Source organism: Zeus faber (genome assembly GCF_960531495.2).
Source record: "Zeus faber genome assembly, chromosome: 8".
Taxonomy (NCBI): domain Eukaryota; kingdom Metazoa; phylum Chordata; class Actinopteri; order Zeiformes; family Zeidae; genus Zeus; species Zeus faber.
The window spans coordinates 4,277,998-4,296,618 of NC_137195.1; the positions used below are offsets into that span (position 1 = coordinate 4,277,998).

General features: G+C 44.7%; 1 protein-coding gene across 1 annotated transcript in view; it reads right to left on the reverse strand.

Annotated features, from left to right (window-relative positions):
• Positions 1-304: 304 nt before the first annotated feature.
• slc9a1a (solute carrier family 9 member A1a) overlaps positions 305-18,621 on the reverse strand; it is a gene marked incomplete at its 3' end in the record, with an annotated part of 41,061 nt that continues 22,744 nt past the window's right edge. The window contains exons 4-12 of the mRNA XM_080005718.1: positions 16,650-16,867; positions 13,954-14,156; positions 11,153-11,242; positions 8,858-8,928; positions 8,277-8,453; positions 5,692-5,818; positions 4,937-5,038; positions 2,627-2,708; positions 305-609 (exon numbers count right to left, since the gene is read on the reverse strand). Of these exons, the coding sequence (XP_079861844.1) occupies positions 305-609; positions 2,627-2,708; positions 4,937-5,038; positions 5,692-5,818; positions 8,277-8,453; positions 8,858-8,928; positions 11,153-11,242; positions 13,954-14,156; positions 16,650-16,867 (1,375 nt within the window). The remainder of the gene's footprint in view (positions 610-2,626; positions 2,709-4,936; positions 5,039-5,691; positions 5,819-8,276; positions 8,454-8,857; positions 8,929-11,152; positions 11,243-13,953; positions 14,157-16,649; positions 16,868-18,621) is intronic.

An 18,621-nucleotide genomic window follows, 5' to 3' on the forward strand; every position in this document is an offset into this window, starting at 1 on the left:
CCCGGACCCGCCCGGCTCCGCCCGGCCCCCCCCGTAGCAGCGACTGCTTTCAACATTAATCACCTTTAAAAATATTAAAAGAGCGAAAATGACAAAGGAACTGAGCTCTGATCCCGTTCCGGTTCGATTCCAGTTTGGTTCGTGGAGAATCCACCCCTTGTCGTTTTCTTTCCCTCTGCAAAGCTTTGGCGCGTTTTGGTTTACGAACCCCCTGCCCAAAAAAAAAAACCATAAATCGTATCTCTTTGGGTTCCCAACCCCCTCCTCAACCCCGTCCCTCCTCCTTCCCTGGCTCCTCCGGGCCTCAGGGGAGGAAGGGCTCATCCTCCTCCTCCTCCTCGTCGGCGCTGGGCCCCGGGTCGCTCAGGCATCTCTGGAGCCTCTGCTGATCCTTCGACCCCTGCGGACCCCGCTGCGGACCCCCCTTGGGGTCCCCCAGGGGTTTGATGGTCAGGCCCTGGTCCTGGGCTCCGTCCCGGTCCTGCCCCTGGCCCGCCTCCCGGAACTCGTCTATCAGGTTGACGGAGTCCGGGGACTGGGGCGAGGCCAGGTCCACCTGGATGGTGGGCACGCTGTCCGACAGGGGCTTCATGCTGTAGGCCTGGGGGTCTGGAAGAGAGGGGGGCGGGAATGGAGGGATTAGCTTCCTGTGCGGAGGACGAGTGCAGCGATGGCATCTCCTGCTCACGGATCCACGGGAAAAGGAGATATGACCACAGAGACAGTCAGCAGGAAGCAGGAAGCACAGACACCGGGTCTTTGTACCGATATACGGTGGAGAATACCGGTGCAAAGACCGAACATTTCTCAGATTTTGTAGATAACCGTGTGAGGGCCGACAATGACGGTTGCCCAGTTGCCCCGGGCAACCAGATCTGTGCCTTTGTCGACCATCTGGTGCGGTCTGGTTGCCCCCGTTAATAGCAACTCATCACATGGGATAAAAAAAATCAAATAAGGGCAGCGTCCCTAGTGCATTTAGAATCGTTATCACTCCGTTATAAAATCATTTAAATCCGGCAACCGCTTTTGTCAGCGCGGTCGGCATTTTGGTCACTACTTCTCAAAGTGAGTGTCGGGCCCTGGTCATCTGCTCCCACGGTCACCTGTGCATCCCTGCCCAGCAGCATCAGGACCCTCTCATACATTTCAAAACACCACTATCACAAGAACAACAACAAGAACAACAACAACAAGAACAACAGCAACAAGAACAACAAGAACAACAACAACAACAAGAACAACAGCAACAAGAACAACAAGAACAACAACAACAACAAGAACAACAACAACAACAACAAGGCAAAGCAAGCCGGTGGTCTGTCATGGAACACATGCATGGATTTGCTTGAAATGAGCTCCAAATCCCCGGCAGCGATTGGTCCCCGGGGGCCTCGTCTCGACCTTCCCGTCGTCCCATCTTATCATGCACATTCCCGGACGCCCGGAGGTGCATGCGTGTTAGGGGAGGGGTCGTCGATGAGGCGGACATCTTGGGTTAAGGGTCAGAACAAGAGCTGCTCTGCAGCCTAACGCCTGCTACCTACCTGGGCAGGTACGGGCCCCTTTCTGCTTCTGAGCGGGTTTGAAATCGTTGCCTAAAATGAAACCACACACGGGGTTTACACGCGGGCGGGCGGGCGGGCGGGGCATGCAAATGTATTTCCATCACAACAGGAAATACCCGAGTGGAACCACAACGGAGCCCGAGCGGCGGCAGCAGCAGCCGAAAACCCCAAATCCCAGTGACAGGGATCACTCACGAGCGTGGGACTGCGCAGACTTGAGTTCAATTAAAGGAAGAGTTCAGTTCAGCCAAACGGGACCCTGCGTCCCTCCATCCAACGCTAGTAAAGGACGTATTTAAAAAGGCCGCGGATATTTTGAGGGAACTCGCCGAAAATGTTTATCTGCTCGTTTCTGGAGGATAATCTCAAACAAACGTGACATCGGCACAAGAGAAATGTAGATCACCTCTAAAAAGAAACAGGAGCAGTCACCATCAGCGTCACCCATTTAGGTGTAACACCAGCAACAGCAACACTTCAGCACAGCAATGAAGGCATAAAAAAGTTTTTATTTTTATTTTTATTTTTTTTAATAACTCCTCGAATTGACAAAGCGGCTCATCTGCGGCGTCCCGTGGGTTTTTTTTCCCCACTGAACGCAGATTGTGGGTTTGTCCCCGATTACTTGCTCTTAACTTGTCCCCCATTACTTTGCATTGAACTCCTGGTGGAGGGACGGAGGGAGGATTTTATCGTGTGAATTTGATTCAACAAAAATAGTTTCTTCAAGTTTCGCCGGAAAGAACTTGTTGACGATAAAAACTTTTACAAAGGCCTGTACATTTACCAGATCTCTGTTGTTTCTCGTGTTTTTTGGCTGCTGCTATAGGAGCTATACTGTAGAGTTCCTTGAACTGACAAACTGATAAATCAGACTCGCATCTAAGCTTGTGCTGAATAAATAAAACCGTTTATTATAGTGACGAGAGTGAATGTAATAGAAAAACAGCAAAAGATGCTCCAGACGGTGAAGCGGTGGCTGTAGCAGTTTGGCGTTGGTGTGTGTGTGTGTGTGTGTGTGTGTGTGTGTGCGCGCGTGCGTGCGTGCGTGTGTTCACCTGACGCCAGCCGGGCCCTGGAGATGGTCGGGGAGTCGGGCGGCGCTGCAGGCACCGTCAGGTAGTTGTTCATCTCTGTTATCTGGGGAGCAACAGAAGCAGACGGAGACTGAGTGCCGGTTACCGTTACCATGGATACGGGCTGCCGAGAGCTTCCGGGATGTCGGGGGAACCTGAGGCCCCGGGGGCCATATTACGGCCCGCCGGGTGCCTTTATTTATACATCTGATATGAAACAAGAGAGCTTTTCAGCGGCTTAACTCGGAACCCTTTCGGACTTTTCAGCTGTGGGGGGTTGCCAGGTACGAACTGCAATGCTGAATGAACTGGCAACCCGGCAACACCAGCAGCTTGAGTTTCACAGCTGGCGAGCTGATCCCCTCTGCAGCCATGCATCGAGCTAACAAAGTCAGCATGCAGCCCTTATCAATTTCTGTACTGGACACAGCGTTGAAATTGGTATCGACCTTCTCGTCTGAATCCAGGTAAGATGGACAAAAAGCTTATTTCCCCCCAAAAACAGGAGTATCCCTTTAAAATATTAATATAACAGATAATAAATATTTAACAGATATGCGGGAAATAGGGGACAATGCAAAGACAAAGCATGGCATCGTGGTAGAGCAGGTCTCTGATTCAGGCCTCCTCCACACGTACATGGATATTTCCGGTGCCGACACCGATGTTTTCTGAGTTCCCGTGTGGGCGTGGCCAAAACGCAGAGGAAATACTACGTTCTCAGAAATATGCATATCAACGTGTGGACAGGGCCTTGAAGGCCAAAGAGGAGAGATGGACGGGTAAACACTATTCCAGGATTTTGGGACAAGACCACATCTGGAAATATATCACTGAAACATGTGGTTTCATACCACTGGGTTGTTATTTCACCGTCACGCCTCCAGCCGCACGCCAGGCAGCGGAAACGTCCTCGGCAGTGATTCAGCAGGAGTCCGTGTCCGACGTGTTTAAAATGATGAATGGGAACGTTAGTCGCGCAAACAACTAAAAAAATAAATAAAAAATCTTCTCCTCCAAAATCGAAAGTGGCTTCTGGTCCATTCCCATTTACTCGAGCCATTACGTGTGTTTCCATTATGGGATGTGGAGGCTGATTAAATGGAAGTTGGCGGGCGCGATCGTCTGCACAAAACTGATCGGCCCCGATTGTGCGGCACTAAAATTCCAATTAAGTGTCTGGAGGACGCGGAGGGAGGAGTTTAATTCGATAACAAATTAGACTATTTGGCTTCATTAGTGCTTTGGCGCTTTCTCCGGGTCAAATTGAAACAAGGACGAGTCTCGACTCTAACAGTTCATCTCCTTATCTTTCTCTTCCAATTTCAAAAACTCATATTCGCAAGTTGCTCCAATTATTTAGACTCAACTCATTGTCATTACACAGAGTCCAAGGCCTGAGGCAACGAGATGCATTTCTCTGCATTTCACATCCTAGTAACTGACGTACTGTATCTAGCAGCAGTGGCTGCGTAGCGGCGCCCGGGGAGCAGTTTGGGGGTGAAGTGTCTTGCTCAAGGACACATCAGCAGGCTACCAGGAGGAGCCGGGGATCGAACCGGCAACCTTCCGACCCGCTCAAACTCCTGAGCCACTGCCCCCGTAACCCAGCATCAACCAATATTAATTGCTATTAATCACAATTAATGGCAGTTAATCATAATTCATGGAAATAAATCACGATTGATGGTAATTATTCATAATGAATGAAAGTGAATCACAATTAATGGTGATTGATAATAATAAATGTCAATTACTCGCGATTAATGGCATTTAATCCTAATTAATGGAAATTAATCACAATTAATGGTGATTAATAATAATAAATGAAAATTAATTGTGATTAATGGCATTTAATCCTTATTAATGGAAATGAATCATGATTAATGGCAATTAAGAAGAAGAAGAATAATCTTTATTTGTCACATGCAATTATCATAATTAATCGGAAATTAATCACAATTAATGGCAATTAATCATGATTAATTGCACAATAGTTGTTAGTTTATTTGCCATTAATCACAATTAATTTTATAAAAGTTGTGCAATTATAACGATCAATCGCATGATTTTATTTTGTGTTTTGATTTTTGATTTTCTTATTTACTCAAATCTATAATAATAAGAAGGAAGTACGGGAATTTTGGAGCATATTTTGATCGGATCGGAAGGGAACCTTATTTTAGAGACCAATTTGAACCCTTTGTTTTGTTCAGGTGTCCCCACTTTCCGCAGCGTGATTCTCTACATCCAGCTCCACCTTTATATGCATTTCATCTATGGCATCTACACCTTCTTCTCCAGCTCGATCATCTTCTGCTTCTTCAGCAGCAGGTCGCTCCATCCGTCCTCGTAGGGATCGGCCACCAGGGTGTGTCTGTTGTAGGAGCGCAGCTGAGAGAGGACGGAGGGAATAAAGGAAGGAGAGTTTATATAAATATAGATAAAATATAGAACACAAATAGAGAGACAGAAAATCCATAGAAAACAGGAGGTGACGTGCGACGTTCTAAAACCTTTTTAATGTTTTGGCTCAAATGTACCAATCATTTTGTTTCTGGAAAATCAAACATCAGAAACTTTTAACCATTGGAAAATTACAATATTCAGCCAAATCACATTTATTAAGTTATGAATTATGTTCAATAGGTGAGTTCTTAACATGTTTTTTCTTCTTTTTTTAAATTAATACATAATTTGAGAAAATATGAATATAAATATATATATTTTTTTACATAATTTAAGTCCGTTATTATAAATGTATATATTTTAATTGATGGCTGGATTCATAGGAGCATCGGTTTATTAATTCCTCAGACTTTATAATGACACAGGTGTAACTGGTGTGTGTGGTTGAATTAACACGGATGCAACCAAATCCATCCAACCCATAAAAACAAAACAGAAAACAGAACATTTTCCGTTGAAAGTAACGGAGGAGGCAGCTCGTCACTTTCCCGTCGCAATTCGGGTAAAAAAAACGAACAAAGATCAACACTAAAACCCCCAAAAGGAGAGGCACAGCGCGGTGGGCGGGGCCGGCCTACCCTCTGCCGGGTCCTCTGGAGGTTGCCGCGGAGGATCTTGCGGATCTCCTCCTCCCGTCCTTTGCGGATCTGCGGCACCACCCTCTCCAGAGGGGGCGCTGCAGGAGGCAGCTTGGGCTGGATGTTCCTGCAGGAAGCGCAAAACCTCTGCAGTCAGCGAAAACAACAACAACAACAACAACAACAACAACGACGACGACGACAACGACAAGAAAGACGCAACCGCGACAAAACAGCGACTGCAAAATGAACAAAAGGGAACGAAGATTCAGAAATCTGATTGGCTGAGAGCAGCCCCAGCATGCACGTATAGATAGAGGTTAACTACTCTATTTTAACTCCCTCTACTTTAACTCCCTCTACTCTAACTCCCTCTACTCTACCCTCTACTTTAACTCCCTCTACTCTAACTCCCTCTACTCTACCCTCTACTTTAACTCCCTCTACTCTAACTCCCTCTACTCTACCCTCTACTTTAACTCCCTCTACTCTAACTCCCTCTACTCTACCCTCTACTTTAACTACCTCTACTCTACCCTCTACTCTAACTCCCTCTTCTTTAACTCCCTCTACTTTAACGCCCTCTACTCTAACTCCCTCTACTCTACCCTCTACTTTAACTCCCTCTACTTTAACTCCCTCTACTGTACCCTTTATTTTAACTCCCTCTACCCTCTACTTAACTCCCTCTACTCAACCCTTTACTCTAACTCCCTCTACTTTAACTCCCTCTACTGTACCCTTTATTTTAACTCCCTCTACCCTCTACTTAACTCCCTCTACTCTACCCTCTACTCTTACTCCCTCTACTTTAACTCCCTCTACTCTAACTCCCTCTACTCTACCCTGTACTTTAACTCCCTCTACTTTAACTCCCTCTACTGTACCCTTTATTTTAACTCCCTCTACTCTACCCTCTACTTTAACTCCCACTACTCTAACTCCCTCTACTCTACCCTCTACTTTAACTCCCTTTACTTTAACTCGCTCTATTCCACCCTCTACTCTAACTCCCTCTACTTTAACTCCCTCTACTTTAACTCCCTCTACTGTACCCTTTATTTTAACTCCCTCTACTCTAACTCCCTCTACTCTACCATCTACTTTAACTCCCTCTACTTTAACTCCCTCTATTCTACCCTCTACTCTAACTCCCTCTACTTTAACTCCCTCTACTTTAACTCCCTCTACTCTAACTCCCTCTACTCTACCCTCTACTTTAACTCCCTCTACTTTAACTCCCTCTATTCTACCCTCTACTTTAACTCCCTCTACTCTAACTCCCTCTACTCTAACTCCCTTTACTCTAACTCCCTCTACTTTAACTCCCTCTACTTTAACTCCCTCTACTCTACCCTCTACTTTAACTCCCTTGACTCTACCTTCTACTTTAACTTCCTCTACTGTAACTCCCTCTACTCTACCCTCTATTTTAACTCCCTCTACTCTACCCTCTACTTTAACTCCCTCTACATTAACTCCCTCTACTCTACCCTCTACTTTAACTCCCTCTATTTTAACTCCCTCGACTCTACCCTCTACTTTAACTCCCTCTATTTTAACTCCCTCGACTCCACCCTCTACTTTAACTCCCTCTACATTAACTCCCTCTACTCTACCCTCTACATTAACTCCCTCGACATTAACTCCCTCTACTCTACCCTCTACTTTAACTCCCTCTACATTAACTCCCTCTACTCTACCCTCTACTTTAACTCCCTCTATTTTAACTCCCTCTACTCTACCCTCTACTTTAACTCCCTCTATTTTAACTCCCTCGACTCTACCCTCTACGTTAACTCCCTCTACATTAACTCCCTCTACTCTACCCTCTACATTAACTCCCTCGACATTAACTCCCTCTACTCTACCCTCTACTTTAACTCCCTCTACATTAACTCCCTCTACTCTACCCTCTACTTTAACTCCCTCTACTCTACCCTCTATTTTAACTCCCTCTATTTTAACTCCCTCGACTCTACCCTCTACTTTAACTCCCTCTACATTAACTCCCTCTACTCTACCCTCTACTGTAACTCCCTCTGCATTAACTCCCCCTACTCTACCCTCTACTTTAACTCAATCTACATTAGCTCCCTCTACTCTACCTGTACCCAACCTTGACTTCACCTCTGTTAACTCTACCTCTACTCTACTGTTACCTCCCTTTACTAACTAGCTTTTCTACTCAAGCTCTACTCTCCCTTTAGTCTACCTCTACTTCACCTTCCTCTACTTTCTATTTTACCCCACCTCTTTGTTACCTTTACTCTATCTGTGCTCTACCTGTCTATTCCACTCCAACTCTACCTCTGCCTCCCACTACACCACCTCTCTCCTCCTCTACTCTCCCTCCACCCGCCCCCTGCCCTACTCCGGCAGCTGATGGGGAAATCCACCATTTCCCTCAATATCATCACAACAACAGATGATGTGATTTGATGATGTTTGATTTGTCGATTTAAAGACACGATAGAACACGACGTGAAATTTAATCAACGTGTGAATGATTGATTAATTGACCGATTGATTGATTGATTGATTGAGTGACCGATTGATTGACTGGTGGGTGGGGAGCTACTCACTGCATGGAGACGGTGGAGGGCATGGAGGACGGCAGCTTGACTCCGCCCCCGCTCTCCACCAGCTCGATGGCCTGTTTCATCTCCATCTTGTGGTAGAAGGCGATGAGCTGCGGCTCCTTGGAACGCTCCCCCGCGATCAGACACTTCTTCACATACTTCTTATTGAAACGGTTCAACCTGATGGAGAGATGGAGAGATGGATGAATGGGTGGAGAGGTGGAGAGGTGGAGAGATAGATGGATAAGCACAGGGAGAGAAATGATTTCTTTATCTGTGTTTCTCCCGCTGTGGCCACTAGAGGGCGAACCAGCCGATCCTACCTTCAACAGAGCAAATTGAATATTAAAATGAATATTTGCAAAAAAAAACACTTTTACAAATCATACAATAAAAATAATCTGTAGCTCCCTAATTGTTTATCTAAGTGTTGTAACTCTCTATTTATCTCTAATTCCAAGGACATTTTGAGGCGTTCGCCCATTGACCACGATTCATTTTGCACCGACTGTGTTCTCTGGCGCCCCCTGGTGGTGAAGCCACGCCGTGGTTTCTCATCACACCCATGTTTAAAAAAGTCCTACTTGTCCTTCCAGTGGTGGTGTCCGTAGTGACCACAGATGTCTTCGATCCCCGTCAGCAGGTGGTCCAGGAACTGGGAATAAATAACAAGAGACGTCTTAATACCTGGCATACAAAACAATAAATGGTCTTTTCTTAGGTTTTGACTCAATGTTTATCATTGGGATGTTTAGTGTACTTTACTAATGCTGTTCCATCTTTCTGGTTCACTGTTCGTTCACTGTTTGTGGGATATGACTCATTTTCCTGTTTATTTATTAGGTCGTTTTCATTTGGATTTTTATAGTTTTCATTTTTATTTCTTGAGGTGATTTTGTTTTGAATATTTGCTTTAGTGTATATTGTCATATTTTATTGTGTACACTAAACTGTTTTAACTGTACATTTTCTGTTTAATTGTATAGTTTATTGTATGTTTTGTGATTGTATCTGTATGTATTTTATTGGGTATTTAAAAAAATGGCCATATATTACATTTATTGCCAAAAATTATTCCTTTGTTTTATATTATTAATTTTATCATTATTATTATTATGATTATTATTAGAGACTGCTGTAAAACTGCAATTTCCCTCCAGAAAAACGTATCCTTCCATCCGTCCATCTTTTAAATCACTTCAACGTACTTTTACGAGAAAAGCAACGTTGTATTTTACATCCGGACGTATTTGCTGCCGTGGCCAACGACAAAACGGCAAATAAAGCGTCTCTCCTCCTCCTCTCCTCTCTCCTCCACTGCCCCCTTTTCCTCCTGTCGCCTCCTCTTCTCTTCCTCTCCTCCTTCTCCCTCTCTCCCCTTCTCCTCAACCCCCCCCCCCCCCCCCCGGTTGATTTGTGCTCCAGACCACCCGCAACGTGTTTAGGATTTGGGAATGAATGACTCCCGCGCGTCTCCAAAACATTTTTTTAGTGCTGTTCCTTCTCTCAAATTAAATCCACACCAAGTTAAGACGTGGAAACGTCCTCAGTCTGTCAGCCGCCTGACCTCCTGCTGTGGCGCCGCCTGACCTCCTGCTGTGGCGCTGGGAAAGAGGCGCGTCGCCGTGGCAACCGCTTGTTAAGACAGCGCCCCTGGAGCTCGTTGTCATTAGCATTGGTCAGGTGTCTCCCGTCTGGGAGGAGGAGGATTCTCTTTGTTTTGCCAGGGATTAGAGGTCCGTCATGACCACATCAACATCAAAATAATCAATTGGTCGAAATGTTGATGAATTACATTCTAATGCATTAGCGGCGTCCCATTTTGAGGAGACCGGGCTGGGTCTCAGACCATCAGTAAAAATATGAAAACAATGAAATGAAAAAGTAACAATGCATCCACAGCGCCGGACATGGTGCATGCATTTAAATCCACTGTCTGCTTATTCCAGGGGGAACGGCCTTTAAGCGGTGACTCACCACTCGTGTGTGTTTGGTGTGTGTGTGTGTGTGCACGTGTTATATTTAACCTTGGGAGAGAATGTTTCTAACTATCTTCTTGCTGTAGGTGTCAGTCCTCGCTTCAGCCACACTGCAGAGCGGCGGCTGCACAGGGAACCTGTAGTTCCTGCAAACCGCCACTGGAGGGAGGCAGCCATCACACGTTGAACTTCTAATGACCAACGTCTGTGGTTTTTAACATATTTCCAACTCAATTGCATTAGATTTATTCCAGAGATGTTGAGCTGGAGATATTTTAACTGCCGTGTCTATTTTTTTTTCCACTGTTTAGATTTTTCTATTTTTATTGAATGAAATCTTCACATATTTTCACATGTGATTTATCTTCACTTATTTGTATAGACAGTATATGTTTAACAGCATTGTTTGAAATGTTCCATTTTATTTTAAGCGCATCTTCACTCACTCACGCAAACAAATACAGCTGTGCTTGTTATTATGGCCTGTTAATCGTGATGCTTGACTCGCTAACGATTGAAAGTCTTCTAAATGAGTCTGGAGCCACTCCAACAAAACGGTGAACCGTCGACTCAAAAACTAAAAATAAACACCGAACTTAACTAAAGTTCAAGGCGAAACGAGGACCACGCTGTTTGGCGTAACTCATATTGAATGTGACTCATTCACTCTTTTCATTCCATCAAAATAAATTACTGTGGGTCGTCACTTGCAGAGTGCAGCTCGTTCTGATGAAGGCAGAGCCGCTGTTCCGCCCGAACTGATGAACGACATGTAGCCCTGCAGCCGTGCGGTTTGGATCTTGCGACACAAAAGATTTTTTTTTTAAATTTATAATTATTATTTTCTTTGTCGTTTGAGCGCAGGGCGGCCACCAGGGGGCGCCGCCGAGACACCGATACCTGAGTGTGGATCTCCTCGTTAATGGAGTGTTTGGCCTCCTGCTTCTTCTTCACGGCCAAAAGTTCAACCAGCGGCTTGATGGTCATACCCTGGGGGGTGGGGTGGAGAGAGAGGGTGGGGTGGGGTGGGGTGGAGAGGGAGAGAGTGGGGTGGGGTGGAGAGGGAGAGGGGAGGGAGAAGATTAGAACAAGAGCAAAGAACATATTTTATTGTGTGATTATTATATTTATTTATTGTTATTATAATAATACATATTTTATTCATAGAAAAACATTTTTTATCTATGCCAAGTATATAAATGATAAATATAACAATTTAATTTCAATTTCAATTTTAATTTCATGCATTTATCATGTAATATATATATATTTGTATTTAGTGACTGCTTGAGTGGTATATATTCAAAATTTGAAACGATTTCTCTAACGCTTTTCTTTTTTTTAATGTGTATTTGTCTTCGTAACTATTTAATACATTTTATTTCAGTTTTATGGAAAATAAAGACGTTTCAGCGTCGGAGCAGGCGAAAAAGTAAGAAATAAAGAAAGAGGAATGTTTGCTGTCACCACATTTGAGTTTTGTTTTCCTTCCTCATTAAAGAGTAATTCAACGTAATGTCCTCATGCTCAACATTACTGCTTTATTATGTATTCATTATCATACTACTGTGTATATCTATCATTAAAATGTTGTTTTCACTTTGCGTCATCTCTTGGATTTGATTGTTTTATGATTTAATTATTATAATCCGTTCATACTATACATATACATGCATATATCCTTTACCATATTTAGTATATTTTACTTAATTATTATGATATATACCATGTATACTTATTAAGTAAATATCATTGACAGCACTTTGTATATTCTGTATATTTATATATATTTGGCTATTTGTGTATTTGATTTTGAGCTCCCTCCCGACATGTAACTCCACACATTTTAATTATGATGGATATGAATCTGCTGGTTCTGAAAGAGGTTGTTTAAACAAACACTTTATCCTTTAATTCCTGATAATAAAGCTTCCCCTGCAGGCGTCTGCAGCTCCACCGCTCCAAAGCCCCCCCCCCCCCCCCCACAGGGTTGTAAAACAAGCCGTGGCTCCATAAAAAGGAGGAGGACGCTTCGGGAATCTGGACTTTTACCGGCGCCAGGCGTCAGAAATCCTTGACTTTTATGGGAGGGAGCGAAAAAGCGGCAGATTGTGCAGCGTTCACAGCTCACCTCCTCAGGGTCGGGAAGACAAAAACTGAGCCAAAGACTCGAGAATAAAGATAAAGTTTGTCCGGTCACAGAAAAGGTGTCCAGAGGAAATCCCGCCCGCCTTCCCACGGACAGGTGGCAAATGCTGGTCCGCGGCCCGGTAGTTGGGAACCCCTGTTTTAAATCACTGAAAATGAATCACACTGACCAGGCGGCGGAAAAGGTAGAAGAACAAGAACTACAAAAAGTTCAGAAGAGAGAAATGACTGGTATTTACATTTAATATTGTTCTTTAAACTATATCTGAATATATATATATATATATCTATTTATTATTATTATTATTATTATTAGTAGTAGTAGTAGTCTTAGTATTAGTATTAGTATTATTATATTATGACTATTATTTTATTTGTTATTATTATTATTATTAGTAGTAGTAGTAGTCTTAGTATTAGTATTAGTATTATTATATTATGACTATTATTTTATTTGTTATTATTATTATTATTATTAGTAGTAGTAGTAGTAGTAGTAGTAGTAGTAGTAGTAGTTGTAGTATTAGTATTATTATATTATGACTATTATTTTATTTGTTATTATTATTATTATTATTATTATTATTATTATTATTATTATTATTATTATTATTATTATTGTTTAATTTTTATATTATGATTATTATTTTAGTTATTATTATTATTATTATTATTATGAATATTATTTTCGTTTTTATTATTATTATTATTATTATTATTATTATTTTTATATTATGATTATTATTTTAGTTGTTATTATTATTATTATTATTAGTAGTGGTAGTAATAGTAGTAGTAGTAGTAGTAGTAGTAGTAGTAGTAGTATTAGTATTATTATTATTATACTGTGAAGGTGTCTGTTGTGTGTCTTCAATCGTGCGGATTTGTCCTGGATTCTCTACTTGGATATGGAGCTCAAGACTTGCCTGTCAAACACACTGCCTGTCTCTCTGTCTGCCTGCCTGTCTCTCTGTCTGCCTGCCTGTCCCCATGCCCGTGTGTCTGTCTGTCTGCCTGTCTGCCTGTCTGTCTACATGTCCGTCTGTCTGTTTAACTCTCTGCCTGTCTCTGTCTGTCTGTCTCGCTGCCCGTCTGTCTCGCTGCCTGTCTGTCTCTCCGTCACGGTGCTCCATAGACGGCTGCTACATGTTGCTACTGGAGCATAAATGAAAAGAAAAGACTGTTTGTGTCGAAACAGTAAAAGTGACACTGGGCGTGTAACGCTGAGATCAGGGGCAAACAAGGAAGTCACTGCTTCCAAACCGGTGGCGTGAGACGTCTCATGTGGAGAGTAGAACCAAACGCTGGAAGGCTGAGAGCTGGAAAAGGGGGTTATGTTGGGAATGTTGGGAATGTTGGGAATGTTGGGAATGTTGGGAATGTTCTGCAGCCGGCGGCGGAGCGCCGTGTTCCTGAAGACACACACTACGACAAGTTGGACCAAAGTCTCTTTTGGGTGAGCGGCGCAGGACGCCCGCAACCCGAATCCATCGCCACCGGACCGGTTCTCTGCGAAGCGAACACCTCCAGGCGCCCCCTCTGCGAGCCTCTACCTGCACGAAGACGGTGAAGAAGATGACGGTGATGATGGCGGTGAGGAACATCTCCCGCATGGGGTACTGCTTCTTGTCCAGCAGGTATCCCAGCGAGAAGGCGATGGCCCCGCGCAGGCCCCCGTACGCGATGATGAACTGGTCCTTGGTCGTCAGCTTCACGATGCGGAACTTGTTGATGACGTACGTCAGCCCCACCACGCCTGCGGGAAGGACACGGAGGCGTCAGCCGCCTGGGGATGAAGGCGGCGGCGGGATAACGCGCGGCTGGGCGGCCATGATCGCAAAATGACCCCCAACGGAGCGATTGCTTCTTGTATCACTCTGGAGGGGGTTGTTTAAGCATCACGGCCGCCGGGCCGCGCGTAATCCTGCGTATTCCGTTCCTACTGAGAAAATAAACGAGTACATTGACGTGAGAAGATTTTATAAAGAATTAAAGCTTCCGCACCAACCTCTTCAAGCCTTCCATTGTACTTTCTATGTAGCGTCACAAGACGGCGCCACTAGCTGGTGTTTGTTGTCGGTTGTTATTCAGAAAAAGCTATTGACCAATCAGGGTCCAGTATTCCACACATATGCGTTATCAATAAATAATAACATATACGATGTAATAATCATATATTATCCCTTTCCACTCTTTCGTTTATATTGTGGATAGGTCAAAATATAAGGAGTATCAACGCAAAAGAAAGATAAGTCGGCGGCCTCGTCCGCCATCTTGGCCGTGCTAAAAACCTGCAGCGTCATTGCGTCATTGCATCACGTCCTCAGCTCTACCCAGGCTCCGCCCTCGTCTAAACCAAACAAGAGTATTTCCGGGTGGTGTAAACGCGCCTGACACGGACAATCTCCGGTTGTGTGCTATGTGTGAAAGGGAAAGTCCGGACAATGTCCAGACCTGATTACCTGGATATTGTCTGTGTGTTATTTCACGGTAAGGGGCCGTGTATATAGTATATGAAGTGTATATCGTATATATAGTGTATATAGTATATATAGTGTGTATATAGTGTGATGCGATGCAATGCGAGAATTAGCCGACATCAACTCGGGACTTGTGTCCATTCGAGGCTAGGTACAGGCAAGGGTCGCCAGTCCTCTCGCCCGGCCTGTGACCCAAGGCAGGGGGGCTGTGGGGCTACTATCACTTGCCCAAGGTGGACCCCAAGACTAGTGGAGGGAAGGAGTCGTCTTACTTCTCCATTCTAGTTCAGCTCCTGCCAAACTAGCCACTGCTTGAGTTGTTCTACATGCTTTTTAGCGGGTGTCCTCACTGATGTTAGGTGGAGGAAACCCCATGTGAGCACGGGGAGAACATGCAAACTCCACATGGAAAGGACCCTAATCGGGAGATAACCCGCCAGAGCACGGTGCCAACAGTGCCCCAGGCGGGAATCGAACCCAGGACCTTCTCATATATAGTGTATATAGTATATATAGTGTATATCGTGTTTATAGTGTATATATAGTGTATATATAGTGTATATAGTGTATAGACTATAAATAGTGTATATACAGTGTATATAGTATATATAGTATATAAAGGGTGAGGAGATACTTGGTATTGTATACAGTGTATAATACAGACTGGTCAGAGAGCTGGTGGTAAGTCTGAACGGTGGTTCGACAGGTAGGTCGTTAAGTGAGGCGTACCTGTATGCGTATTTATTTTGATGCATCATGTCCCTTTCCAACTCTGAACTGTGGGAGTGAGAACAGAACTCATAGTACTACAAAGTGACTCAGTACACGCAACTCTCTCTCTCTCTCTCTCTCTCTCATGGCCCTGACTAAAGGCCGCATGCCAAGCCATCCCCCATGAAAACTCATGACTGACTTGATGTGGAAATCCTCTGCTTCCTGCTTCCTCATTATACACACGCTCACAGTTGTGTTATGAAATGCCGTGGCTGTGTCCCAGTTCCCCTTTTTATTTTTTCTAGGAATGAAAACCCTTGAGTGGCCGACACCGCCGGCGACACAACAAAGCCGGATGCCTCACTTCACACGTTCAGCAATAAAGCCACGCCCTGCTTCATGTGTCATTTTAGAACGCTTAATGTGGGCTTGAGCCGTCTGATTCTGCCTGGAGCATGTGCAGTATCGACAACGACTGTTGTCAAGACAACTTGTTTAACAGCGTCTCCAAATAAAAACAAAGAGACAACACTGAGGGTGGGGTTAGGGAATATTATTACATCTAAATGTGTTTCCCTCTTCATATACGAGAGGAAGTCTAGTCTCTGTGAAGTTCTAGACTTTGGCTGCAGAACATGACAGAACGGGACGGGAGAACACGACGGAAGAACGTAGAGGTAGGAAATGGAGGCAGAACATGAGAGTGGCGCATGACAGAACATGACATCAAGACATGAAAGTAGAACAGGGCAGCACAACATGATAGTAGAACATGGCGGTAGCACATGGCAGTAGATCATGGAGGTAGAACATTGGAGTAGAACATGGAGGTTGAACAAGACAGTGGAGGTAGAACATGTAGGTAGCACATGGCAGTAGAGCAAGGAGGTAGAACATGGTAGCAGAACATGTCAGTGGAACATGGCGGTAGGCCAGGACAGTGGAACATGACAATAGAACATGGTAGTGGCACATGGCAGAAGGACAGGACAGTAGATCATGAGAGTGGAACATGCCAATAGAACATGCCAGTAGAACATGGAGGTAGAACTGACCCATGATCCTGGCCACCAGACAGAGGAGGACGGTGACCGTGACGAAGGTCCAGTTCCAGGAGTGGTTCCCGTCCACCGTGGCCACGCCCAGGAAGATAAAGATCAGGGTCTCGCTCACACTGCTCCACATCTTCAGGAAGTACTTGATGGTGGTGTGGGACTTGTGGGAGATGTTGGCCTCCACGTAGGGTCGCATCACCGCTCCGCACGCGATCAGCCTGTGAGGACGATAAGATGGGAGCTTGTTTACAAGATGCCACAATCAGTAAACATGTTGTTGGTTTTTGTGTGTTTACATACAGTATGTCCTTAATGACAATTAAACAAAATCATATATCAAATCATATAAAAATACTATGGTGGATTCCCTCATCAGTTCCCTTTACAGAGTAAAGGTAGAGTAGATTGAGGTGGAGTAGTGGTAGGGTAGGTAGATTAGAGGGAGAGTAGCGGTAGAGGGAGGCAAAGCAGAGATGAGCTGAGCTAGAGGAGAGTGGCGTGGAGTAGCGATATAGTAAAGGGAGGTAGAGTTGAGTAGAGGGAGGTAGCGTAGAGTAGAGGAGGTAGAGTAGAGGTAAAGGTAAAGTAGAGGTAGATGGATGATGGAGTAGATGGATGTGAGGTATAGTAGAGGTAGAATAGGGGTAGAGTAGAGATAAAGCAGACAGAGAGTGGCGAGAGGTGGAGTAGGGGTACAGTAAAGTCAGATGGAGTGGAGTACAGGTAAAGTATTGGCATCATATGGGTAGGTAGAGTATAGGTAGACTAGAGGGCGGTAGAGTACATTAGAGTAGAGTAGAGTAAAGGTAGGTAGAGTAGGCAGAGTAGAGGTAAAGTAGGGGTAGAGAAGGGGTAGAATTGGGCAGGTAGAGTATAGGGAAGGAGAGTAGAGGTGGAGTACAGGTAGTTAGAGTAGAGTAGAGTAGAGTAGAGTTAAAGTGAGGTCGGAGTAGAGGTAGAGTAAGGGTTGTATCTGGGTAGGTAGAGTAGAGTAGAGGGAGGTTGAGTAGAGGCAGAGTAGAGGGAGATAGAGCAGAGCAGAGTAGAGGTAAAGTAGAGGTAGAGAAGAGGTAGAGCAGAGGGAGGTTGAGCAGAGCAGAGTAGAGGTAAAGTAGAGGTAGAGTAGAGGGAGGTTGAGCAGAGTAGAGTAGAGGGAGGTTGAGCAGAGCAGAGTAGAGGTAAAGTAGAGGTAGAGTAGAGGGAGGTTGAGCAGACTAGAGCAGAGGGAGGTTGAGCAGAGCAGAGTAGAGGTAGAGGGAGGTTGAGCAGAGTAGAGTAGAGGTAAAGTAGAGGTAGAGTAGAGGGAGGTTGAGCAGAGTAGAGTAGAGGGAGGTTGAGCAGAGTAGAGTAGAGGTAGAGCAGAGGCAGGTTGAGCAGAGTAGAGTAGAGATAAAGTAGAGGTAGAGCAGAGGGAGGTTGAGCAGAGCAGAGTAGAGGTAGAGTAGAGGGAGGTTGAGCAGAGTAGAGTAGAGGTAAAGTAGAGGTGGAGTAGAGGGGGGGTTGAGCAGAGTAGAGTAGAGGTAAAGTAGAGGTAGAGCAGAGGGGGGTTGAGCAGAGTAGAGTAGAGGGAGGTTGGGCAGAGTAGAGTAGAGGTAGAGTAGAGGGAGGTTGAGCAGAGCAGAGTAGAGGTAGAGTAGAGGAAGGTTTAGCAGAGTAGAGTAGAGATAAAGTAGAGGTAGAGCAGAGGGAGGTTGAGCAGAGCAGAGTAGAGGTAGAGTAGAGGAAGGTTTAGCAGAGTAGAGATAAAGTAGAGGTAGAGCAGAGGGAGGTTGAGCAGAGCAGAGTAGAGGTAGAGTAGAGGGAGGTTGAGCAGAGTAGAGTAGAGGTAAAGTAGAGGTGGAGTAGAGGGGGGGTTGAGCAGAGCAGAGTAGAGGTAAAGTAGAGGTAGAGAAGAGGTAGAGCAGAGGGAGGTAGAGCAGAGCAGAGTAGAGGTAAAGTAGAGGTAGAGTAGAGGGAGGTTGAGCAGAGTAGA